This window comes from Salvelinus alpinus, chromosome 4, assembly GCF_045679555.1.
Source record: "Salvelinus alpinus chromosome 4, SLU_Salpinus.1, whole genome shotgun sequence".
Classification (NCBI taxonomy): domain Eukaryota; kingdom Metazoa; phylum Chordata; class Actinopteri; order Salmoniformes; family Salmonidae; genus Salvelinus; species Salvelinus alpinus.
In genome coordinates, this window is record NC_092089.1 from 54,214,655 (window position 1) to 54,240,884 (window position 26,230).

General features: G+C 42.9%; 1 protein-coding gene across 1 annotated transcript in view; it reads left to right on the forward strand.

Moving 5' to 3' along the window:
* The window catches only part of LOC139573959 (ER membrane protein complex subunit 2-like), a 65,686-nt gene that overhangs the window by 20,589 nt on the left and 18,867 nt on the right, over nt 1-26,230 (forward strand). Inside the window, exons 4-5 of the mRNA XM_071397978.1 lie at nt 8,672-8,757; nt 18,580-18,637. Coding sequence (XP_071254079.1) covers nt 8,672-8,757; nt 18,580-18,637 — 144 coding nt within the window. The remainder of the gene's footprint in view (nt 1-8,671; nt 8,758-18,579; nt 18,638-26,230) is intronic.

Genomic DNA, 26,230 nt, shown 5'->3' on the forward strand with positions numbered 1-26,230 from the left:
TCTCCCCACTGTATATATTTTTAAATGACCTTGTCCGTTAAATACATGGTTTTATTTCTATGCAGCACATATTGATTATTCTTAATAATACAAGTGTCAGGCTTGAGGACAGAAATTGTACTTGAAAGCAATTTCTCAGGATTCAAGGGCTTTATGAAAATGTATTACATTTTAATATGACGAGAGCAAAAAGTTAAGACCACCACACTTTTCTAATATAACATTTGGAATTTAAAACCAAAGTTATTTATAATGAGTGTTTTTATCCAGTTTATTTTTCAAATCTGATTATTTGCAAATCCAGCACATGTGATAGAATGAGATTATTCTGTTTTACTCATTTTAGTACTGAATCGTAATTTAATGAGTTATGGGTTTCTGGGTTGACGACGAATCATGCCTAGATAGCAAACAGACATTATTTTAGGACCGAATGGTGATTGAGCGGGTTATGAGTTTCTGCGTTGATAAGAAGTCCATGCCTAGATGGCAGAAATTCATAATTTTTCCTGTTCAAGATATTCTCATATGCAAACGCAAGTGAAACGTTTGAAGTGAATGCCCACAGTTGAAAAGAAGCATGCTAGGAGAGTAGATGGGGCCTATTCCTGTTGAGGCATCACTTAGGGCCATCTCCTGTCCTTCCTATGATCCAGTAGAAAAAGAAGAAAGCACCTTGTGTTAGTCAGAACTAATACTGTATTAACAGTCAATTCATCATGTTTTGATGTTCCTATACGTTTTGGCTTGGAATTCAATAAAATTTGCGTTGTTGAATATAACATTGTTCCTGCTTAGTTTGATTTAAATTGAAAGGTGCATGTTCACTGCAAAGAGCAAGAACCAATGGCATTACCTTATACGTATGGATTGGAATTCAATCAAATTCGCATTGTGGAAATATAACATTGTTCCTGCTTAGTTTGATTTAAATCAAAACATGCATTATGCATTTTCACTGCAAAGAGCAGGAACCAATAGCATTTCCCCACTCTTCTGGACTGATTTGAGTCTGGCTAAATGTACTATTGAAGCCTAGTTTAATGTACTGTCAGTTTTGCTCATATCTGCTTAAAATTGAGTGATTACATAAACTAAAATAATTTTATGGGTGATGGGAACAGTATATGAGGATGTTTTGCAACGATTCCCTATGCATTGCAAAGAATATTGGCGAAGACAACTAGACAACGGAAAGTTGTCCAATCACCTGCTCCCAGTTAGAAAGAACATGACTGTTGTTGGACAGGTCAAAAGATCCGGGCTGCAGGACAGACTTTCCATCTCATCCAGGATATCGTTGGACATGACGACAACCATTCCTCACCTCTGTCATGAGTGTGTGAAAAAACAAACTCCAGTTCCCTCATAGAGACGGGAGAAAAAAAACTCACCGTAAAGAGCATCCTGCCTCTCCTTTTTATAGTAGCAAGTGGTGAACTGTGGGTAGCCACAAGACAACATGGTCTTCAACCACGTCAACTGCCGATTTTCACATAAGTTCTTCAGGACTGTGTTTATCTTTTATCATGGATCCCATGAATGGAAACCATCAACTATCCCTCCTGCCCTGCTCTCAATGGTCTGGGTGGACTGGAAAAAACACAAAAAAACACTGCATATGACATAAAAAATAATAATAATGTTTTACATGGATACAGTATATTTGTTTGTGTTTAAAGGTGCAGTGCGTGTAACACACTGTTGCTGGTGGAGAACAGCAGGCAGGGGAAGCAGTAGTCGGCTGCTAGCAGCTCAGCCACAGAGCCAGTCTTTCTTTTGATACCTTTCAGATTTAAATGATCGTGTTATTTTCTCCCTAGCTTTGATTTAAGTCCCTAAGCTCAGGTGTTGGTCTTCCATCAATTTAATAGCCCGTTTTGCTTGAAAATTCATATTGAAAACCGTTTCAGATGCAGTATGTTAGCCATCCTGATCAGATACTATGTAAATCAGAGCTATTTAAAGTAGAGGCAGAATATGTACAGCGCCTTCATAAACGAACGTAACTGCCAAAAGGCGGAAGATGACATGTGACGTCCACAGGCAGGAAGGACTCTGCCTATCTCATGCCAATAAACATGCCCATTTATTATTTGAGTGCAATGAAAATTTATGGAACATATTGAAATGTGAAAGGCAGCGAAGCTCTCTGACTGCCTTTCAACGTCCGTTAGCTTGCAGTATAAGGTAGGAAAAACAAACATCCTGTGGCGGACTGCAATAGAATCGAAGAGTCCCCGCGATATACAACTGTTCAGGGAAGTCAGGAACCAATACACACAGTCAGTCAGGAAAGCAAAGGCTAGCTTTTTCAAACAGAAATGTACATCCTGTAGCTCTAACTCCAAAAAGTTTTGGGACTAACGGCTTTCTTCTGTGGACGAAGGAGAGGACCAAAGCGCAGCGTGGTTAGTGTTCATCATGTTTAATAAAGACAAAAACGTGAACAATACAAAACAACAAATGTGAAAAACCTAAAACAGTTCTGTCTGGTGCAGACACACGAAGACATAAGACAACCACCCACAAAACCCAACACAAAACAGGCTACCTAAAAATGGTTCCCAAATGACTAACACCTGCCTCTGATTGAGAACCATATCAGGCCAAACATAGAAACGGAAAAACTAGACACACAACATAGAATGCCCACTCAGCTCACGTCCTGACCAACACTAAAACAAAGAAAACACAAAAGAACTATGGTCAGAACGTGACAGTACCCCATTCCCCCCCCCCCCCAAGGTGCGGACTCCGGCCGCAAAACCTGAACCTATAGGGGAGGGTCTGGGTGGGCATCTGGCCGCGGTGGCGGCTCTGGCGCAGGACGTGGACCCCACTCCACCATAGTCTTTGTCCGCTTTAGTGTCCTACTAGGAACGGCGACCCTCGCCGCTGACCTAGGATTGGCAACCCTACTAAATGGCCCCACTGGACTGAGGGGCGGCTCCGGGCTGAGGGGCGGCTCCGGGCTGAGGGGCGGCTCCTGATTGGCGGGCGGCTCTGGCGGTTCCTGACTGGCGGGCGGCTCTGGCGGTTCCTGACTGGCGGGCGGCTCCTGACTGGCTGGCGGCTCTTGACTGGCGGGCGGCTCTGGCGGCTCCTGACTGGCGGGCGGCTCCTGACTGGCGGGTGGCTCTGGCGGCTCCTGACTGGCGGGCGGCTCTGACGGCGCCGGGCAGACGGGCGGCCCAGACGGCGCTGGGCAGACGGGCGGCGCAGGCGGCGCTGGGCAGACGGGCGCCGCTGGGCAGACGGGCGGCTCAGGCTGCGCTGGGCAGACGGGCGGCTCAGGCGGCGCTGGGCAGACGGCAGACTCTGGCCTGCTGAGGCGCACAGTAGGTGGTGGCACTGGTGCGTGGTGCCGGAACTGGTGGTACCGGACTGGGGACACGCACCACTGGGCGAGTGCGGGGAGGAGGAACAGGGCGTACAGGGCTCTGGAGATGCACAGGAGGCTTGGTGCGTGGTGTTGGCACTGGTGGTACTGGGCTGGGGACACGCACCTCAGTGCGAGTGCGGGGTGCTGGAACTGGAGCCCTGGTACGTGGTGCCGGCACCGGAGGGCTGGTGTGTGGAGGTGGCACCGGATAGACCGGACCGTGACGGCGCGCTGGAGCTCTTGAGCACCGAGCCTGCCCAACCTTACCTGGTTGAATGCTCCCCGTAGCCTGGCCAGTGCGGCGAGGTGGAATAGCCCGCACTGGGCTGTGCTGGCGAACCGGGGACACCATGCGTAAGGCTGGTGCCATGTACGCCGGCCCGAGGAGACGCACTGGAGACCAGATGCGTTGAGCCGGCTTCATGGCACCTGGCTCGATGCCCACTCTAGCCCGGCCGATACGAGGAGCTGGAATGTATCGCACCGGGCTAAGCACGCGTACTGGGGACACCGTGCGCTCCACCGCATAACATGGTGCCTGACCAGTACGACGCCCTCTCTCTCCACGGTAAGCACGGGGGTTGGCGCAGGTCTCCTACCTGGACTCGCCACACACCCCGTGTGCCCCCCCCCAAGACATTCCAAGACATTTTTGGGGCTGCCTCTCTGGCTTCCTTGCCAGCCTTGTTCCCTCGTATCGCTGGCTCCTCTCTCCGGCTGCCTCTGCTCTCCTAGCTGCCTCCACCTGTTCCCATGGGAGGCGATCCCTTCCAGCCAGGATCTCCTCCCATGTGTAGCAACCCTTGCCGTCCAAAACTTCTTCCCATGTCCAGGAATCCTGACATCGCTGCTGCTGCTGCCGCTGCTGCCCGTTACCACTCTGCTTGGTCCTTTTATGGTGGGTGGTTCTGTAACAATCGTCTTCTGTGGACGAAGGAGAGGACCAAAGCGCAGCGTGGTTAGTGTTCATCATGATTTAATAAAGACAATAAACGTGACCACTACAAAATATAAAACAACAAATGTGAAAAACCGAAACACTTCTGTCTGGTGCAGACACACGAAGACAACCACCCACAAAACCCAACACAAAACAGGCTACCTAAATATGGTTCCCAATCAGAGACAATGACTAACACCTGCCTCTGATTGAGAACCATATCAGGCCAAACATAGAAACGGGAAAACTAGACACACAACATAGAATGCCCACTCAGCTCACATCCTGACCAACACTAAAACAAAGAAAACACAAAAGAACTATGGTCAGAACGTGACAGGGACACTGTAAAGTCCATGGAGAACAAGAGCACCTCCTCCCAGCTGCCCACTGAGGCTAGGTAACACTGTCACCACCGATAAATCCACGATAATCGAGAATTTCAATAAGCATTTCTCTACGGCTGGCCATGCTTTCCTCCTGGCTACCCCGGCCAACAGCTCCACACCCCCCACAGCTACTTGCCCAAGCCTCCCCGCTTCTCCTTCACCCAAATCCAGATAGCAGATGTTCTGAAAGAGCTGCAAAACCTGGACCCATACAAATCAGCTGGGCTAGACAATCTGGACCCTCTCTTTCTAAAATTACCACCATTACCACCAATCCACCACCATTGTTGCAACCCCTATTACCAGCCTGTTCAACCTCTCTTTCGTATCGTCCGAGATCCCTAAATATTGGAAAGCTGCCGCAGTCATCCCCCTCTTCAAAGGGGGTGACACTCTCGACCCAAACTGTTATAGACCTATATCTATCCTGCCCTGCCTTTCTAAAGTCTTTGAAAGCCAAGTGAACAAACAGATCACTGACCATTTTGAATCCCACCGTACCTTCTCCGCTGTGCAATCCGGTTTCCGAGCTGGTCACGGGTGCACCTCAACCACGCTCAAGGTACTAAACGATATCATAACCGCCATCGATAAAAGATTGTACTGTGCAGCCGTCTTCATCGACCTGGCCAAGGCTTTCGAGTCTGTCAATCACCTTTTCTTATCGACAGACTCAACAGCCTTGGTTTCTCAAATGACTGCCTCGCCTGGTTCACCAACTACTTTGCGAACAGAGTTCAGTGTGTCAAATCGGAGGGCCTGTTGTCCGGATCTCTGGCAGTCCCTATGGGGGTACCACAGGGTTCAAATCTCGGGCCAACTCTTTTCTCTGTATATATCATCAATGTCGCTCTTGCTGCGGGTGATTCCCTGATCCACCTCTACGCACACAACACCATTCTGTATACATCTGGCCCTTCTTTGGACACTGTGTTAACAAACCTCCAAACGAGCTTCAATACCATACAACACTCCTTCCGTGGCCTCCAACTGCTCCAAAACAAAATGCATGCTTTTCAACCATTTGCTGCGTGCACCCGCCCGCCCGACTAGCATCACTACTCTGGACATTTCTGACTTAGAATATGTGGACAACTACAAATACCTAGGTGTCTGGCTAGACTGTAAACTCTCCTTCCAGACTCATATTAAACATTTCCAATCTAAAATGTAAAACTAAAACTTTGGCGATGTCATTTACAATATAGCCTCCAACACTACTCAGCAAATTGGATGCAGTCTATCACAGTGACATCCGTTTTGTCACCAAAGCCCCATATACCACCCTCGACTGCGACCTGTATGCTCTAATCGGCTGACCCTGGCTACATATTCGTCGCCAGATGCACTGACTCCAGGTCATCTATAAGTCTTTGCTAGGTTAAGCTCCGCCTTACCTCAGCTCACTGGTCACGATAACAACACCCACCGTAGCACGCGCTCCAGCAGGTATGTCTCACTGGTCATCCCCAAAGCCAACACCTCCTTTGGCTGCCTTTCCTTCCAGTTATCTGCTGCCAATGACTGTAACGAATTGGGATAATCGCTGGAGACTTGTATTTCCCTCACTAACTTTAAACATCAGCTATCCGAGCAGCTTACCAATCGCTGCAGCCGTACATAGCCCATCTGTAAATATTCCATTCAATCTACCTACCTCATCCCCATATTGTTTTTATTTACTTTTCTGCTCTTTTGCACACCAGTATTTGTACTTGCACATCATCTGCACATCTATCACTCCAGTGTTAATTTACTAAATTGTAATTACTTGCTACTATGGCCTATTTATTGCCTTACAACCTCATGCCATTTTCACACACTGTATATAGACTTTATTTTTTTCAGTTGTGTTATTGACTGTACGCTTGTTTATTTCATGTGTCGCACTGCTTTGCTTTATCTTGGCCAGGTCGCGGTTGTAAATGAGAACTTGTTCTCAACTAGCCTACCTGGTTAAATAAAGGTGAAAGAAAAAAGAAAAAAAAACTCAGATACACATGTCATGTCAATGAGTTTGAAGGGCGGGAGAAAGGCACAGCGAGGCTGCCTTTCCCCAGGCCTCCTTGCGCAAATTTGTGAAGTAAGTACATGTTCAGAAATTGATTTTATCATGCATAAAAAGCATTACAAAATGATTATTGGTCAAATGTATATTTATTTTTCATTAGTTCTATTTTTATTCATTTCACAGCGTAGGCCCTACCTACCCTGACTGCACGTCACTCGGGCTGTGTATGTTAATATATTTAAATTTGCATCAATATGCCCAGACGATCAGGCTGAGCATTTCAATGGCAAAAGGAGGCTCAGGGAAATAAATGATAAAAATATATTGGGCGGCAGGTAGCCTAGCGGTTAAGTGTTGGGCCGGTAACCGGAAGGTTTTAACCCTAATTTCTTCTGTAGGGCATATAAAATCTGCGTTGCGGAAAACGCAGACGGAATCACTGAATCCAGATTTTCTGAAGTAATTCAGCAATATTCAAATATGTATTTAACTTAGTAGGAAATCAACTAAATGTATTAAACATATTAGAAAATGTATTAATTTGCTGAAGTTAATCATAAGATATGAACATGCATCAGTGATACTTATTTTCCTGCAACCTTCTGAAAAAGCACAGGTATGCCCGTTTGTGTGCAGTGCACGTATGTCTAGTCTGCACTTTGTGTAGCCGTTAACGGTAATGCTAATGATAATCGTCTGCTGATGGATGGAAAGGCTTTCCCCAAAACCTTTTAAACTAAATGTTAACTACAAAGTAGCCTAAGCCTACCTGGCAGAATGACATCATTATTTGCATCAATCCAGTGGCCATTTTGTTTTGCTAACTCTGCAATCACATGAGCGCTACAGAAACACAGCTAACCAAACAACGGTCTCTGAATGGTGCACACTTGTAATAAAGGGTAACTACACCCAAAATACAACATTTCTTAGATTTTTTCCCAGACCTCAAAAGTGGTGTCCTGATGTGATTTAAACATTGTTGTGGTTTTTTTTATTTTTAAAAAGTGATAAAAAGGGGAAACTGAAACCTGGAAAAACAAAAAGGAGTAAACAGAATTTGGGAAAAAATGTATTGGAATCAGGCACAAAATATAACAGATTTTAAAGTGTCCTACTGGATAAGAGCATCTGCTAAATGACTAAAATGTAAATGTAAAACATTTCTCACCTAACTAGCTGTAAGACATGCTTCGCCACTTTGGCGACTAAGGGCTGTGTAGTTCATACATGCAGAATTACTGTTTTACCTCAATTAGCCATAATATAATAATATATGCCATTTTAGCAGATGCTTTTATCCAAAGTAATGCGTGCATACATTTTACGTTTAAATAAAGGTGAAAAAAAATAAAAAAAATAAATGCATCTTATGTAGGGGTGGTCATGAAATCCCTAGTTTGAAAGCGACTGTTTTCTTGAAGCTGTGCCATTTTCCCTACATTTCCCCCCACGTAGGCCAATCCCTTAACAATTAGAGTTCTCGCCAAAGAGCTTCAGCCCCTCACATTTGAGTGACAGCTATTAGGAGGCCTGCCCAGTGTTATCTGCGGGGCGGACCCAACGGCACAGTGGAGACCGATATAGAGCGAGCAATGATGTGGTGCACATATGTGATGAAGTACGCAATTTTCAGGGGACCACTTTTGGTTCGTGTGTGCTAGTTTCAGAACTACTGGCAAAAAAGTTGACAAAAGTACCGGAGAATCTCTAAGGTGAATACACTAGCTGTGTAAGTCGCTCTGGATAAGAGTGTCTGCTGAATGACTAGAATGTAAATGTAAAATGTTATTTTCATGAAATTAACAGAGTGATCATTTGCAGTGATTTAAAAATACAATTACAAAGACTGCGTGGGGGCTTTAAGTAAAAGAAAGTGTATGTTTGTAGCATGTTGCACCTAGCCAACTCTAATTGTACCTCCTCTCTGCCCACTTCCCTTGCAGACTTGTCTACAGGAACTGAAGAGGCAGTTTCCAGGTAGCCAACGAGTGAAGCGATTAGCAGGCATGCGGCTGGAGGCTTTGGAAAAGTAAGCTTCAGAGTCTCACTGTAACATGGCTGAAAGACTAAAGGGTAAATCCATTTGAATTCAATCACTTTTTGACAACATCCCTTTTGATTTGAACGAAACCTTCCATAAATATTTGTCCATTACAGAAGTGCTCAGAAAGTGACTTTGGACCTGAATGTCAAAACATTCAAGAGAGAAAGGTGCTCGGTTGAATGCATTCAGTTGTCCCTTTCAAAGTTGACCCATTGAGACATGTCTTCATCACTGGAAATGAAAAACAGTTGAGATTTATATCATTTAAAAGTTTACAAACAGGATTATCAAACTATTTTATAATGAATTTTTTTTAAATCATAGGGCGGTAAACAATTGGCCCAGCGTCTTCTGGGTTTGGCCGGTGTAGACCGTCATTGTAAATAAGAATTTATTCTGAACTGACTTGCCTAGTTAAAAAAAAAGGTTAAATAAAAATAAAATAAAATCATGTTGTAGCTTAGACATTATCTAAGGTTTTTGTGTTGTGCACGCCATCAGTTGAGAGACAACATTCTCTTGAACACAGGTTGGTTGTCATGTTTTGGCTGATAAATGTACTAAAATGGGAATAACATTTCAACTTTCAAATGGTACCACAAAGATGGTTGGAGGTTCACACATCACAGAATGTTGACTTGAATTGTAATATGTTATTTAAAATTAATTCTCCATAGGAAACCTATTGAAATCATAGACATGTAGATACTGTATTAGAAAAGGCATGACCATTTTAAGTTGAATTTCGCTGGTGGGTAGACCGGCGTTCATATTTGTGGTAGTAATTAGAAATAAAAATGTACAATCATTTTACATTTCAATGATGTACTGCCTAAATTGCAGTGGTCTGAAGGGATTTGTCCATTATATGAATTATATTGCGGTGATTGAAATAACGCTAGGGCTGTCTCCTATAAAGAAAACAATCGGTTGGTCATAATTTTAAAATGTATTTTCCCATATAAAACACACCCTATGTGTTTTAATAAATCAACTATATGTACTGAGCTTGTCTAATGCTTTAACCCTTTACACTCGTACCGTATACGGGTTTAAAATGGAAGATTTGGGCGCTAATAAGTGCCTAATTTGGAACCTAGTGGCTGTACAGTAACATGCTAGAGCTCTGACTGATAGCCGTTCTGAATTTGACCACCTCACACCACAAGAAGTTGCCCCTTCCCTCCCAGTAATTGTGCAACTTTTGCATTTTTTTGTTGTTGTGTGAGGGAGGGAAATGCAGTAAATTAAGATGACTCGATGCATTTTGAAAGATGAGACATTCAAGATTATAATAAATACCACATTGATGTCATAAAAGGTAGCCAAACACCCGTCAGTCTAAATGTGTGTTTCACATTTCCATATCTTAAAACTCATGTCAACATTTGTCATCACTTTGTTTGATGTAGGGTTACAAGTAGAGGTCGATCGATTAATCGGCATGGCCGATTTCAAGTTTTCATAACAATCGTTATTCGGCCTTTTTGGACGCCGATTACATTGCAATCTACGAGGAAACTGCGTGGCAGGCTGACCACCTGTTACACGAGTGCAGTGTCAAAAGGACCTTGTGGCTGCAAGGAGCCAAGGTAAGTTGCTAGCTAGCATTAAACTTATCTTATAAATAACAATCAATCTTCGCATAATCACTAGTTAACTACACATGGTTGATCATATTACTAGGTGAACTAACTTGTCCTGCGTTGCATATAATCAATGCGGTGCCTGTTAATTTCTCATCGAATCACAGCTTATTTCAGCAACGCCAAACGGGTGATTTAATAACAAAAGCGCATTGCCGAAAAAAGCACAATCTTTACACAAATGTACCTAACCATAAACATCAATGCCTTTCTTAAAATCAATACACAGACGTATATATTTTTAAACCTTCATATTTAGTTAAATGAAATTCATGTTAGTAGGCAATATTAACTAGGGAAATTGTCTCTTTTGCGTTCAGTGCAAGCAGAGTCAGGGTATATGCAGCAGTTTGAGCCGCCTGGCTCGTTGCGAACTGTGTGAAGAGCATTTCTTCCTAACAAAGACCGCAATTAATTTGCCAGAATTTTACTTAATTATGACAACATTGGAGATTGTGCAATGTAACAGCAATATTTAGACTTAGGGTTGCCACCCGTTCGATAAAATACGTAACGGTTCTGTATTTCACTGAAAGAATAAACGTTTTGTTTTCAAAATGATAGTTTCCGGATTTGACCATATTAATGACCTAAGGCTTGTATTTCTGTGTGTTTATTATAATTAAGTCTATGATTTTATATTTGATAAAGCAGTCTGACTGAGCGGTGGTAGGCAGCAGCAGGTTCGTAAGCATTCATTCAAACCGCACTTTCCTTTGGTTGCCAGCAGCTTTTCGCAATGCTTGAAGCACAGCGCTGTTTATGCCTTCAAGCTTATCAACTCCAGAGATTAGGTTGGCAATAATAAAGTGCCTATAAGAACATCCAATAGTCAAAGGTCTATGAAATACAAATGGTATAGATAGAAATAGTCAACGCGTCATAATTCCTATAATAACTACAACCTAAAACTTCTTAACTGGGAATATTGAACCACCAGCTTTCATATGTTCTCATGTTCTGAGCAAGGAACTTAAACGTTAGCTTTTTTACATGGCACATATTGCACTTTTACTTTCTTCAACACTGTGTTTTTGTATTATTTAAACCAAATTGACCATGTTTCATTATTTACTTGAGACTAAATATATTTTATTTATGTATTATATTAAGTTCAAATAAATGTGTTCATTGTTCATTCAGTATTGCTGTAATTGTCATTATTACAAATACACTGCTCAATAAAATAAAGGGAACACTTAAATAACACATCCTAGATCTGAATGAATGAAATCTTCTTATTAAATACTTTTTTCTTTACATAGTTGAATGTGCTGACAACAAAATCACACAAAAATTATCAATGGAAATCAAATTTATCAACCCATGGAGGTCTGGATTTGGAGTCACACAAAATTAAAGTGGAAAACCACACTACAGGCTGATCCAACTTTTGTTTTAATGTCCTTAAAACAAGTCAAAATGAGGCTCAGTAGTGTGTGTAGCCTCCACGTGCCTGTATGACCTCCCTACAACGCCTGGGCATGCTCCTGATGAGGTGGTGGATGGTCTCCTGAGGGATCTCCTCCCAGACCTGGACTAAAGCATCCGCCAACTCCTGGACAGTCTGTGGTGCAACGTGGCGTTGGTGGATGGAGCGAGACATGATGTCCCAGATGTGCTCAATTGGATTCAGGTCTGGGGAACGGGCGGGCCAGTCCATAGCATCAATGCCTTCCTCTTGCAGGAACTGCTGACACACTCCAGCCACATGAGGTCTAGCATTGTCTTGCATTAGGAGGAACCCAGGGCCAACCGCACCAGCATATGGTCTCACAAGGGGTCTGAGGATCTCATCTCGGTACCTAATGGCAGTCAGGCTACCTCTGGCGAGCACATGGAGGGCTGTGCGGCCCCCCAAAGAAATGCCACCCCACCCCACACCATGACTGACCCACCGCCAAACCGGTCATGCTGGAGGATGTTGCAGGCAGCAGAACGTTCTCCACGGCGTCTCCAGACTCTGTCACGTGCTCAGTGTGAACCTGCTTTCATCTGTGAAGAGCACAGGGCGCCAGTGGCGAATTTGCCAATCTTGGTGTTCTCTGGCAAATGCCAAACGTCCTGCACGGTGTTGGGCTGTAAGCACAACCCCCACCTGTGGACGTCGGGCCCTCATACCACCCTCATGGAGTCTGTTTCTGACCGTTTGAGCAGACAAATGCACATTTGTGGCCTGCTGGAGGTCATTTTGCAGGGCTCTGGCAGTGCTCCTCCTGCTCCTCCTTGCACAAAGGCGGAGGTAGCGGTCCTGCTGCTGGGTTGTTGCCCTCCTACGGCCTCCTCCACATCTCCTGATGTACTGGCCTGTCTCCTGGTAGCGGCTCCATGCTCTGGACACCGCTGACAGACACAGCAAACCTTCTTGCCACAGCTCGCATTGATGTGCCATCCTGGATGAGCTGCACTACCTGAGCCACTTGTGTGGGTTGTAGACTCCGTCTCATGCTACCACTAGAGTGAAAGCACAGCCAGCATTCAAAAGTGACCAAAACATCAGCCAGGAAGCATAGGAACTGAGAAGTGGTCTGTGGTCACCAACTGCAGAACCACTCCTTTATTGGGGGTGTCTTGCTAATTGCCTATAATTTCCACCTGTTGTCTATTCCATTTGCACAACAGCATGTGAAATTTATTGTCATTCAGTGTTGCTTCCTAAGTGGACAGTTTGATTTCACAGAAGTGTGATTGACTTGGAGTTACATTGTGTTGTTTAAGTGTTCCCTTTATTTTTTGAGCAGTGTATATATAAAAATTGTCTGAGTTAATCAGTATCGGCTTTTTTTGGTCCTCAAATAATCGGTATCGGCATTGAAAAATCATAATCGGTCGACCTCTAGTTACAAGATGACATGGCTTGTTCTGAGCAGAATGAGCCTAAGTTTGTTGTGAAGAAAATTTGCAACGGCACGCGCAAGTGTTGCATGGTATACTGAAACTAATGAAAAAGGTACTAGAATTGTTGTTACTTTCGGTACTTCTGGCATTCGCAGATTGCTCCATTACGCTCCCGAAGTTGCCGGTAGTAGGCTACACAATATGTCTTGTTTGAACTATATTTGAGAAGGCCAAGTGAAAATTAAGAATTATGTTTAACATGCAAACCAGCATTGCGCCAATTCAACAGCGCACCGAAGATTGTTTCAGAACGGAGGAGAGCGACTGCTATCCAATGCATGAGAAATCGCTCACTGAAGATTCAGTTCATCACCTTGGAGAGCTCCATCCACTGCAGCGGCCGCTGTCAAGCATATACAATCTGTCAACTAGAATCTGCAACTTGAAAAACAAAATAGACTAATTTACTGTTTTCAAGTGTTATGTCTTGTTCGTTGTCCAACTATGGTAAGCTGTTTGCAGGTTTTGTATTCCTCTTTTTTGGCGTCATCCTTTACTACAATGAAATGCTGCCATACTGCAGACTTTTAAAATATATTTTGTCTTAAGTAGGCCTAATAGAGCCCCACAATGGAGGTGTCATAATACCCATAAAACCTAGCGGTCATTTGGGGAAATCTTTCCCATAGGGAATTTTTTGAACACTTAAAATAAGGGCTGTGTTTAGTGTAGGCTTACCTTTGTGAGCCATTTAAATCTCTCTCGGGCAAGTTGACTTAACAATCTATTCAGCTCTATTTATTCTTTCAAAAATGCTAATTAGCCACAAAGTAGACATCATGCAAGACTACAAATCCTTGCAAGGTCCTGCACGTCATCTCTAGCTGATACCTTTGTTAACATATATTATGTCAACAGTTCACAGAATTGTCCATTTGAAAGAAATGTAGCCAATTTATTCATTACTAAATTTATCTAAAATGTAATGGTTAATCCAGAGATGCTTACCTTTGCCTCGATTTGTCAGTCTCGTCCAGATCATGACATTTTGTAGTTCTTTATGATAGCCACATAAGCTGCTAATTAGCATTAAAAGAAAACATTTTTTTGGGGGGGGGGTGGTAAATACAGTCAAAAATATTGTCAATTTGTCCTTGAGTTATTTACACTGTTATCAAAACGTAATGCCAGGGAAAGCCTACACGAAACACAGCCCCATATTTTAAGTGTTTCTAAAACATTTCCTTGTTTGACCACTAGGTTTTATGGGTATTATGACTCATACTGTGGTACTCTTATACAGAACTGGAGTTGTAACCAGTTTTAGCAGAACATTTTTTAATGGTTTTACCCCGTTGCCCCTCAACAGTGGGGCCTGCTCCGCTCCTTCTCCCGACAGTAGAAGGTGCTGTGTCCAGTTGATAATCACTCTGATAATTGCCTTGGAACTGAACTTAAACTATACAGAAAAGAATTCTCTCACACACAGATGAAATAAATGGGTGAGTTGATGAGCGAGGTGAAGTGAAAGATGCATAATTATGTTATCACCAATTGTGAAAGAAGAATAGGGCAGGCCATTCTATTGTATTCATCTGTTCTCAAAATGGTATGTACCCAACAGTGCATTCAGAAAGTATTCAGACCTCTTCCCTTTATTCCCACATTTTGTTACGTTACAGCCTTATTCTAAAATGGATTAAATTATAATAATCATTTAAATGGAAGTAGTTTGGAACCACCAAGACTTCCTTGAGCTGGACGCCCAGCCATACTGAGCAATCGGGGGAGAAGGGCCTTGGTCAGGGATGTGACCAAGAACGGAATGGTCATTCTGTCAGCGCTCCAGAGTTGCTCTGTAGAGATGGGAGAACCTTCTAGAAGGACAACCATCTATGCAGCCCTCCACCAATTAGGCCTTTATGGTAGTGTCCAAACAGAAGCCACTCCTCAGTAAAAGGCACATGGCAGCCCGTGTGGAGTTTGCTAAAAGGCACCTAAAGATCTCTGTCCATGACAAACAAGATTCTCTGTTCTGATGACACCAAGATTGAACTCCTTTTGGCCTGAATGCCAAGTGTCACATCTGGAGGAAACCAGGCACCGCTCATCAACTGGACAATTATCATCCCAACGGTGAAGCGTGGTGGCAGCATCATGCTGTGGGGATGTTTTTCAGTGGCAGGGAACTGGGAGGCTAGTCAGGATCGAGGGAAAGATGAACAGAGAAAAGTACATAGAGATCTTTGATGAAAACCTGCTCTAGATCGCTCAGGACCTCAAACTGGGAAGAAGGTTCACCTTCCAACAGGACAATGACCCTAAGCTCACAGCCAACACAACGCAAGAGTGGCTTCGGGACAAGTCTCTGAATGTCCTTGAGTGGCCCAGCCAGAGCCCGGACTTGAACCCGATCTAACATCTCTGGAGAGACCTGAAAATAGCTGTGCATTGACGCTCCCCATCCAACCTGACAGAGCTTGAGAGGATCTGCAGAAAAGAAGGGAAGAAACTCCCCAAATACAGGTGTGCCAAGCTTGTAGCGTCATACCCAAGAAGACTCGAGGCTGTAATTGCTGCCAAAGGTGCTTCAACAAAGTACTGAGTAAAGGGTCTGAATACTTAAAAAAAAAAATTTGCAAACCTGTTTTTGTCATGATGGGGTATTGTGTGCAGATTGATGGGGGGGACAATTAAACCATTTTAGAATCAGGCTGTGACGTAACAAAATGTGGAATAAGTCAAGGGGTCTGAATATTTTCTGACTGCACTATATATCAGTCCACCGAATCCAAATGAAATGTTGAGTGACAATGTGACAATGCTACGATTATCAGCACAAAATCATCACAGAGAGTGTGTCCAAACTTTTGACTGGCACTGTATATCTGGGGAAGGGTTTAAAACAATTTCTAGAGTGTTGAAAGTTTCCCAGAGCAAAGTGATCTCCATTATTGGTAAATGGAAAAAATATGGAACTACCCAGTCTCTGCCTAGAGCTGGCCATTCAACCAAACTTAGCAACCAGGCAAGAAGGTCATTGGTCTTTCCGAAGGCACTGTATGTCTTAGAGCAATGGTTCCTAACCTTTTTCACTTACTGAACCTAGGACCCCTGGTTGGGAACCACTGTCTTAGGGTGATGGACTGTGCCATCCCCACGGCCTCCACAATGGATTAGTCCACTGAGAGCGCTACAAATCAGACGGGTGTCTTGTGTTCCTTAAAAAAACAAAATTAATTGTGCCTGCACGACTAAATACATTTCTGCCGACCAGCGGCCTAAAGACCAAACAATCGACCTGTCGACTAAATGGGGTCATCCCTTAATGGCAACCACTCTGTATTCAAGAGCATGTTGTGTCTCAACCGATGGCGGGCGCAACACAAAAACCTGAGATGTTGTGAAATAGGGTCTAAGCTACAACATATGCGAATATGGAAAAAATCGGTATGTTTTTAGATAATTGACGTTAGTTTTTATTTTATTTAGTATGAAACTTTTTTTTTCAATAAATAATTAGTTTGACCACTTTTTGTAAGCTTTTAAATTATCTCAAACTCAACCGTTGATATTTTCCAGTGATGAAGACATGGATGTCACATGGAATGGAAAATGGTTGCACTTTGAGCACCTTTTATCTCCTGAATGTTTTGACATTCAGGTCCAAGTCACTTTCCGACCACTTTTTCCATAGGAGAACATATGGAAAGTTTTGTTTAAAGCAAAAGGGATGCTGTCAAAAAGTGATTGAATTAATCTGAATTTACCCTATAGGCCTGGGGTAAAGGCGGGGGAGTACTGTAGATCCTAAGTGGTACGATGGTCTGGGTGAGTGTGTGTGTGTGTGGTGGGCTCTGTTTGTGTTGGAAACAACCATTCAACTGGCAAAAAGGGGGAGAAAAAATAAGTGAATGGTTCAGTGCTCGGCCCTTTTAGCCTGAGCGAGGGATTCCCCAGGAAGGAAGTGGTTTGCTCCCACTGCTATTCTGGGGGTCCCTCAATCTTCTGTTTAAAAAAATTATAATTATGCTCTTGTTGTGCTTTTCGTCACTGAGCTGAGAGGCGAGGTCTTGCCTGCCTGTAAATATTGACATGCCACCACAGTTTCAGCTTTGTTTCTTCTCAGCACTGTTTATTTGTACATCTGCAATTGTGATGAATAAAAACAGAAAGGGAGTGAATGTAAGGGTACAAGATAAACACAGTATTTTTGGCTGGAACTGGAGGAAGGGTAATTCAATTTGTTTACCACCCCTGATCACCATGACTCGTTTATCGGTTATGTCGGAGTTGATGTGATAATTGAACTCCTGCACTGTCAGATTAAATAAATGGCACACGCTGGCCTCTAATTGGCTTCAGGCGGAGGTACACTGGAATGACACAGCTTCAAACAACTAACCATCCCTCACCCCCGACACACACACATACACTGTGTTTTGTTGAGCCCCACCCCCAGTAAATAAAGCATATCAAAGTGGCTCATGAGTGGTTGCCTGGTGCCATCTGAAATCTCCCAGAGTGCAGTTGAGTAATAAAGTGGATGTGAGGGAAGGAGTGGCACTGGAAGTGGGGCTGCTCACTGCTAATGGGAAACAGAGTTGCTTCTGTTGTAGGTTGTGGTGGGCAGAACAGGTTTTGATCATGGAGCCCCGGCTTTTTTGGCTGCCAAACCGTTTGCATTGCTGTTCGCCTCTAATAAAAAAACAAGTTCAAAATCATCCCTGCGGACCCATGATTTGACATGACATGTGAAGTGAACACGCCTCCCCACCTCCCTGTTGCCAGGAAATGTCTGCACGGTTTGATATTTACAGCTCATAACTCACTCATTTTAAACAGGATCGTATGGGTTTCCCCTTTTGCTCCGTAACTTTAAAACACACATTGTGTTGAATATAAGCTCTGATCAGACTTGTATGTAAAAGAAGGTAGACCATTATTCCACACGGCTCAAAAGAAAGGCCTTTAAAACGCAACTGAACAGATTGATTTGATTCGCCTTTTTAAGCAAATCAAAGGTAATACTTGTGTGTGCACTCTTCAAATCAGTGTGCTTCTCTACTCTTTGTATTGGTTTCTTGACTCGTTGTTAAGTGGTGTAAGCCTCTCAACAACGCAGGCTATTTGAGCAGCAACAGTAATGACTGTTTATTTCCTCTTTTAGATCACCGCTGATTTCGGCAAGGGTTCACAGTGTAACCATAGAGACCGGCTGCGTTGTGTACCAAAACTTGATTGCCTTGAACTCTGTTTGATTTCAACACCACCTAATTTGTCTTGACCGGTGAGTCTTTTTCTTCTTCTTCCGCCTTTGAAGGTACGAGGATGCCAGCAAGCAGTATGATTCAATACTGCAAGACGATCCCACCAATACGGTAAGAGAGGAAAAACACACACTTATTCTTATTTTGTTACAGTTGTGGTCCAAACTTTTTGGACAGCTTTTGAATCTGCTGAGAAGCTTTGGTATTAGTGGTGCGAGTTTGCATAGTTAAACTCCCCTTGGCCTTTTTGACCTCAACCACATTGCTGATCAGGCTCTCACCCACACAAATGACAAGTGTTTGACGGAGTGGGCGAGGGGGGAGTGGTTCATGGTCTTAGGCAGTGTTGGACGTGTGTGGTGGAACTAAGGCTAAACTAAATGCCTGCTCTTTGAAGACGGTGATATATAGGTAGTCCTTAGAACCCTTCTGGGGTGAGCAGGACTGTGCTCCTGTATTACGTCCTGGCTTCAGGTTAGGGGTGTTAATGCAAATGCATTTTTACCGGTCATGCTTATCAGTCTGTAAGTACATTTTCATAGTTTAGTGGTATTAAATTGGCACTTGTCTATTTTCGTTAGTCATCATGCATATTATTTATCACACGTGCACAGCATACTTAACCTTGTTTGAGGAGCGGAATAGCCAATCACCTTTTAAAACAGCGCGAGAGTAGCTCCTCAAAAAGATGGTACTTGAGTGAAACCAGGGAGATCGTTCAAGATTGACTTCGAAATTGGACGTCTATCCATGTCCTGAGGATGTCGGGAAATGCCTTCAAAACCGGCCACTAGGGGCAACAGTGAGCTCTTACCAAGTCGTTTTTGTTTTGCTAGGGTTTTGTGGACGGGGATGGGGGATGTGACTAATCCCACGATTTGTGGATTAACATCTAATTCTGCTGTGAGACTGCGAGAGCTTGAGTGAAACATGCTTTTGTAAGCCCATGGCTACAATTAAATAGTGTAAATATTTTTGTTTCTCAATCTCAACTCGTAATTAAAATGCACCTCCCTTTCATCATTTGAGTGCATAGGCTATAGTCAACGGTAGGAGGGCTATCAGCGTGTCACACACCACTTTGCAATGTAAGCATGAGGCATTATAATTGTATGAAACCTGAATGTTTTACTTTACCTCAAATAATGAGGCATGTCTTACCTTGCTTCAAAGTAGCCTAGTAGCCAAAATCCATCCATAGAAACATGGAGGCAATTATTTAGATTTTCATCATGCCATTAACCAGCATTTCTCTCCTGATGTATTGGTTTTCATATCAACTTTATTTCATTGTCCAGAAGCCAGTGGGCCATCCTAGTTGTTGCTATTCGAGTCCCCCTCGTTCTATGTTTCTAACTGAGATTTTCATCTGTCACATGGAACCGCTCGCATTCGGTGTGCTGTTTTAGAACAGGGTTTTCCTTCGAATTGAATTTGGACAATTATTAGCTGCTTCATTGCAGGAGTTCCATGTTCAATAATAAGCTAAAGCCTTTTGACTGAAAGGCGATAGGCTTGCTATTGTTGCATGGTTCTCTTAATGAAAAATGTCTATTTTTTGTATGCATGCATAGTATTTTCTGTTAGTCTCACAATTTTACTGTTTTTATTACATTATTATTATTTTTTTTACATTTTGTTGACCGGTTAATGCGGGTCGGTTCGTCGACAGCAAAATGTATCGAAATGTGCATCCCTTCAGGTGTAAAGACCAGTGTTCACTTCTAAATAGTAGAAACAGATACAGGAAGCCATTTGGCTTTTACTCATGTACTTGTTATAATATATCTTAGGCCCATGCACTGTGAGATTTGTGGAGTATCTGGGCTCTGACAAGGCTGCTACTTTCCCACTATCTTGATCGCCACTTACTGTATCAGTTCTATCCACATGTTGTCTTTTGTGTGTCATCTGTATAACTGTCTATCTGCCAATTAGTCTGCATTATCATAGTGATGTAGCAAAACAGTTAACACAAAACAAATGCAACCCTCTGGTTTACGCAGCAGTTTACCATTTAAGTCTGCCATATTATAAATGAGTATAGCCTTTAGATATACACTATTGTTGCCTTAAATTCCATACAATCGTCTCTCAATTTATATTGAATTTCAGCTGAATGACTTGCAAGACCATGTCTATCCAGTGTTCTGCCAATCCCCGACCACCAACCCAAAACACATTGTACCTGCTGTTAATTGTTTCCATAAGGACATGTGGCCACGCAAGAAAAGACATGTTTTAAAGGGTTTTCAAAAGAAACCATGACCTTATTTGTTTTGGCAGTCCTCCTGTAGACGTTCAACAAGTTTCGGCGTTGCACCGACACATGGACTTGCTTAGATATATTAAACATTTTCTCTTGGCTGGCAAAGTGCGAGAGACGAAGCATAAACATTTGTTTTTTGGACACCTTGTGAGGATTCTGCACCTCACCGACTCCGTCTGTTTCAAACAAACGGAGGCCTTGCTGACAAAATCAATAAACTTGGGTATGCCCTGATGCAGTCACCTCCCCTTCTTTCTGGTGTGGAAGAATTGCCCCCTCGTCTCTATTGGTTCCCTGGAGTGTAACTGTCTGCTCCCCCTCGTTCAGAGCCCTTTTCACCTTCACTTTGTCATTTACAGTCATTCTTTATTTTTCTCTCTGTTTCTGTTGGACCAAACCAGTCACCGTTCTTCTATTAAAATGAGAGATCTATTTGTTTTACACAGGTTAGATCCACCATGTCCTATTTCAATTATAAGCACATTGAATACTCTGTCATGGAAGACAGGTGGTGGGAAGGGAAGCGCAAGTTAGTTTGTATAGGCCGTGATGCCTCCAGAGCAACTGCTTTTGGTTGTCAAGTTGCCAGTGCAGGCACTTCCACAACCTCAGCAATAAATATACTGAACAAAAATGTGAACACGACATGTAAAGTGTTGGGTTCATGAGCTGAAATAAAAGATCTCAGAAATGTTCAAAATGCACAAAAAGCGTACTGCTCTTCAATGTGTTTACATCCCTGTTAGTGAGCATTTCTCCATTGCCAATATAATCCATCCACCTGACAGGTATGGCATATCAAGAAGCTGATTAAACAGCATGATCATTACACAGGTGCACCTTGTCCTGGGGACAATAAAACAGCACTCTACAATGTGTAGTTTTGCCACACAACACAATGCCACAGATGTCGGAAGTTTTGATGGAGCGTGCAATTGGCATGCTGACTGCAGGAATGTCCACAAAAGCTGTTGCCAGGTCATTGAATGTTTAATTTCTCTACCATAAGCCGCCTCCAACGTTGTTTTAGAGTATTTGGCAGTACGTCCAACCTATGGAACTCTGTTTGGGTCCTTGCGTGTCAAAAAAGATACACGTCAAATAACACTTTGTTGATCAATCAGGACCTTAATCTGACTTCACTTCACATAATAATTTAACGCGTTCATACCTTTTTTTTTACCTAGTTATTACACATTGATTACACTCACTCCTCTTTCATATGTCGCAACGATTCATCGATTTACGTATGCTATGATGCTGGTAAAGTTGCCTCGCGCACCTACAGTGCTGGTCATAAAAATAGCTGATGGATGCAAACAATGTTCTTCCTCAAAAACAGCAAAATGACAATCTGTAGCTAGCTAGCTAGCTAACTATGTAGCTAGGTCTTGTCATCTAAATTAACCCTAATTTATAAAACAGTTATTTGATTAATGGTGGTCTGACCCATCTGTGAAGCTAGCCACAATAAGGATTAGCCACAATAGTGGACTTTGCGGTTAGCCTTCAAAATAAAAGTATGTCATTGACAGTGATGTAAATGAGTACAAATAGTAGAATTATGCCATAATTGAATAGATCATAATAAACGAGGTTGGAATGTTATATGAACTCAATAAAAGACTATTTGTTAATTTGACAAAAATCTGTTGAATTCACACTGGCTGTATTAGACTTGAGTTGCATTAGGGGCATACTTATTTCACTGTACAGCCTTACCTATGGATTGTGGATCAATGACATGGGGTATCAGTCTACTCAGTGACACCCAGAGAACATTAGCGTTGTAGTTCTTCTTGCGGGACTCTGAAACAACTGAATTGAGCCACATTTATTGTCAACCTACTATGTGTATTGAAAATTATTCTAGAGAAACAATACTGCATGGATGTTTTGGAGTCTGAAAACTGTCTGAAAAAAATGTATTGAGTAAATTGATACCCAATTTCATTGATCCCCAATCCTTCAGGTAAAGCTGTACAGTGCAATATGAATGTCAATACACACAATAGGCTGACTGGGGAGGTGATTTCACAGTCACAGTCCCGCGATAAGAGCTACAACGCTAATATTTGCGTGAACTCTAAACAGTTGTGTTCTGTGGGCGTCACCGAGTAGACTGATACACCTTCATTGCGTCACATTCCAACCTCGTTTAACATTGTCTAGTCTAAATATGGCACGATTCCACCACTTGTAACCTTCTGCATCACTTTCAAAGAGGTACTTTTATTCTGAAGGCAAACCGCAAATTCCACTATTGTGCCTAATCCTTATTAGCTTACTGTGGCTTCCTTACTGTGGCTAACAGTGAGTGACTCACAAGGCTCCGTTCTCTCGTTGTCGTCTGCTTGTTAACAAACACCAAGTGACTGGGGACTACTGGTGAGCTCCATAATGAAAAATGATGTGGTAGGTGAAATGAAGAACGCAATCTTTTTTTCTTCTTCTAATGTATTACACAAGTTGACTGCAGGTATTTACTTAAAATGAAACTACAAATATTTAAATGTATTTAAAAAAAAGTGGCAATTTCCAAATACCCTGGTATACCGTAAAACATTTCAACCTAAACTGAACTTGGAAGGGCAGAGAGTAAAATCAGGCTTCGCAAAGGACAATGTTTTAGGCAGACTTTGCTGATAGTCTACCGGGTCCTGAATTATCAAATGACTTTCTAGGAGCTCTACCTATGACACGTAATAGTTTACTTAATGGGTAAACTAGTTAATATATGCATTGTCCTCTTCATTCTTTGGGTTGTGAGATCTTCTCCAATGGGAAATGGGAGGTGCCTTGGGAATTGTACTCGTGACGGATTGGTGTGTACTAGTACTCGCTAGTCAATCAGAGCACCACCCAGGCAATGTCCTGGGATGTGATCGGTCTGTTTCCTGATCTCCAAAGGCAGGGTGGATGTCACCCGTAACACCAGCGCCCTTTTGTTAAACCTGAGGGCGGGAATGGAAACAGATACTCACTGTCCCCTGGTGTCTTCCAGACCAGCTTTTTCCCACCAACCCGTCCTGGCTGGTGAGGGTTTGGTGTGGACGGGGGCTGACATCATTTAGGTCACCTGTCTTTGAATGAAGGATCTCCACTGCTCCCAGTCCTGCATGTTCTCTAACATGTTCTGTACAATGAGGGAGGGGATGGAGCTCAAAGAAATGGCGGAAAATTGGCAACCACAGCAAGGACTTGTGAGGCATCCCAGCATGCCGAGCTGGAGATTGGAAACTGAGCTGTTGTAATTACAGACTGTGGAATAGATGTGGTACCCATTAACCAAAATTGTTGAATCAACATAAATTGCTCAAGGTTTCTCTGCCATGGCGGTGTCCAAAGAATGTGTCGAACTCTTAGCCCTTCCATAGTTTTATTGTGTTCCAATACCTACAGCAATGATCTGGCGAAATTCTCATTTGCTTGCGTAAATGCATTTTTGTGCTTCTCTCGTCTTTTTTTCTTTGTCTTTGAGAACTTTGGCTAAAAGGCTATAGCCTAGTGTCTGTCTACCACATTTTCATACAAAGGTAACTTCATTCATTATTCATTCGGAGTCCAAATGACACTGGATGATTCATCTGATATATGGAATTCCGACCCTCATTTCATCCTAATTGGTGTGCAGAAACAACTCGTATTTATTGAGAAAGCAATTGAGGTCACTGAGAATCCCTTACTGAGGTTGAACGGGAATTGTATGCAATTAGAGTGTAGGACAAGGTAGTTTTTACAGAGGTCAAGATGCACTCAGTTTTCTACTGAGCTGAAACTAGATCCTGTTGAAATTGAAAATATTGGCTTTTTGCAACCATATGATTTAGGCACTATTTAGTCAATGCTTCTGTATTTGATTTCTGGATGCCTTAGTATACTTTGATTCCAAGTAATACAAGTAAAACTCCCTAAGCTCTTAGGCATTTGAAACATCTGTGTAACAGTTTATTCTTTTACTGTACACAAATGTTTTACTCTGAGTTGTTTCGTGTTATTGTTGCTTTCAATGCATTAATACCTATATCATCTACTAGCTATTTCACAACAGCGGCACATAGCGTCGTTCATGGTCCCTCCCTTTTTCTCTGTATTCGTCTCTCCATCTCCCTCCATTCTCGACCCCTCCATCTCTCCCTCCATGTATGTTATATAACATTATTATAACATAGACTATCTAGGTGTCCAGTGTAGTCCTCACAGTCAGAGCGTGGGTTGTGGTCAGTCCTTCTCAGCGAGAGCCAGGGGCGATTTAAACAATCCAGTGCTCTGAGTGCTCCTCGAGAACCCTAATTAAAAAAGAATCATGACAACGGCAGGATTATCCCTGCTGCCAGGTTCGTCTGGATCATTAGTTTGGAGAGGGGGAGAGAGCGAGAGGAGGAGCGGTTTGGAAGAGCTCCGCATTTTAATAAAGATCTGTGTGACTCCCTTCGGGGTGTGACTCCTTCGGGGCTACCAACTTCCATATGTTCCGAGTGAGCCCCAAGTGGTTCTTTATCGGGAAAGAAGGACTGGGAGAGAACGAGAGGAAGGGGGAAAGAGAGGGGTGTGGGGTAGGCCAACAATTGCAACATCCACACTGAAAGTTGGTGTTCTGACATAGTTTTGGTATCGGACGGGGAAAAATACATATGTTAGCAATTTGGTTAGAAGTGAGTATAAATTCCTTAATCTCACATAGCATCAAGCCCCAGCAGAATATGGTCCATGTAGAATAGTTTGATCTTTTGAGGAGATATGTGTTTTATGGGCAGAGGGGGGAGAGAAGTAGTTGGTGTCACCCCCCCCCCCCTCCCCAACTCACTAAGATTGCTCTATAAATGAATCCTAATCCTTTTGAATAATATTTTCTTGACAATGCTTGTGTTTAATTGTGTGAGGACCACTCTCAAACAGAAATTCACATGGTATGTGTTTATTTGAGAACAAAGGCAAAAAATAATACAGGTCAAGAATAATCTAGATATTTATACAAATTTGCCTACTTTAGGTTAGTGTGTGTCTGTGTGTGTTGTCTAAGTAAGCACCATAGCCAGGCTGTAGTGCAGGTCCCTGTCCCAGGGTGATGAATAAGTGGATTTATTGTGACGGTGGTGTCAGTGGATTCCCAGATTTATCATGACTCATGCACAGCCCACAATGGCTTTGGTTTTGAGTGTGGGAGAAAGGAAGCCCCACTCAATCAAATGCCAGTCCATAAATAAAGTGGTCCGTGGCAGGCAGGGCAGCACCATTCTAATGGCAACACCAGCCCGCCGTTAGACACACAACCCTCCAAAAACGCTGCCTGGAAAAGTCAGAGGGGACGTAATACTTTCTGATTCAGATTGATGAGAATCCAATCCACTTTAAGGTCACTTCAACATCAAAATGAAAGAAAAGGCATTTGGAGGCTGACGTAAGTTAGCTAGGCTTCAGAAGCTCTTTCTGAA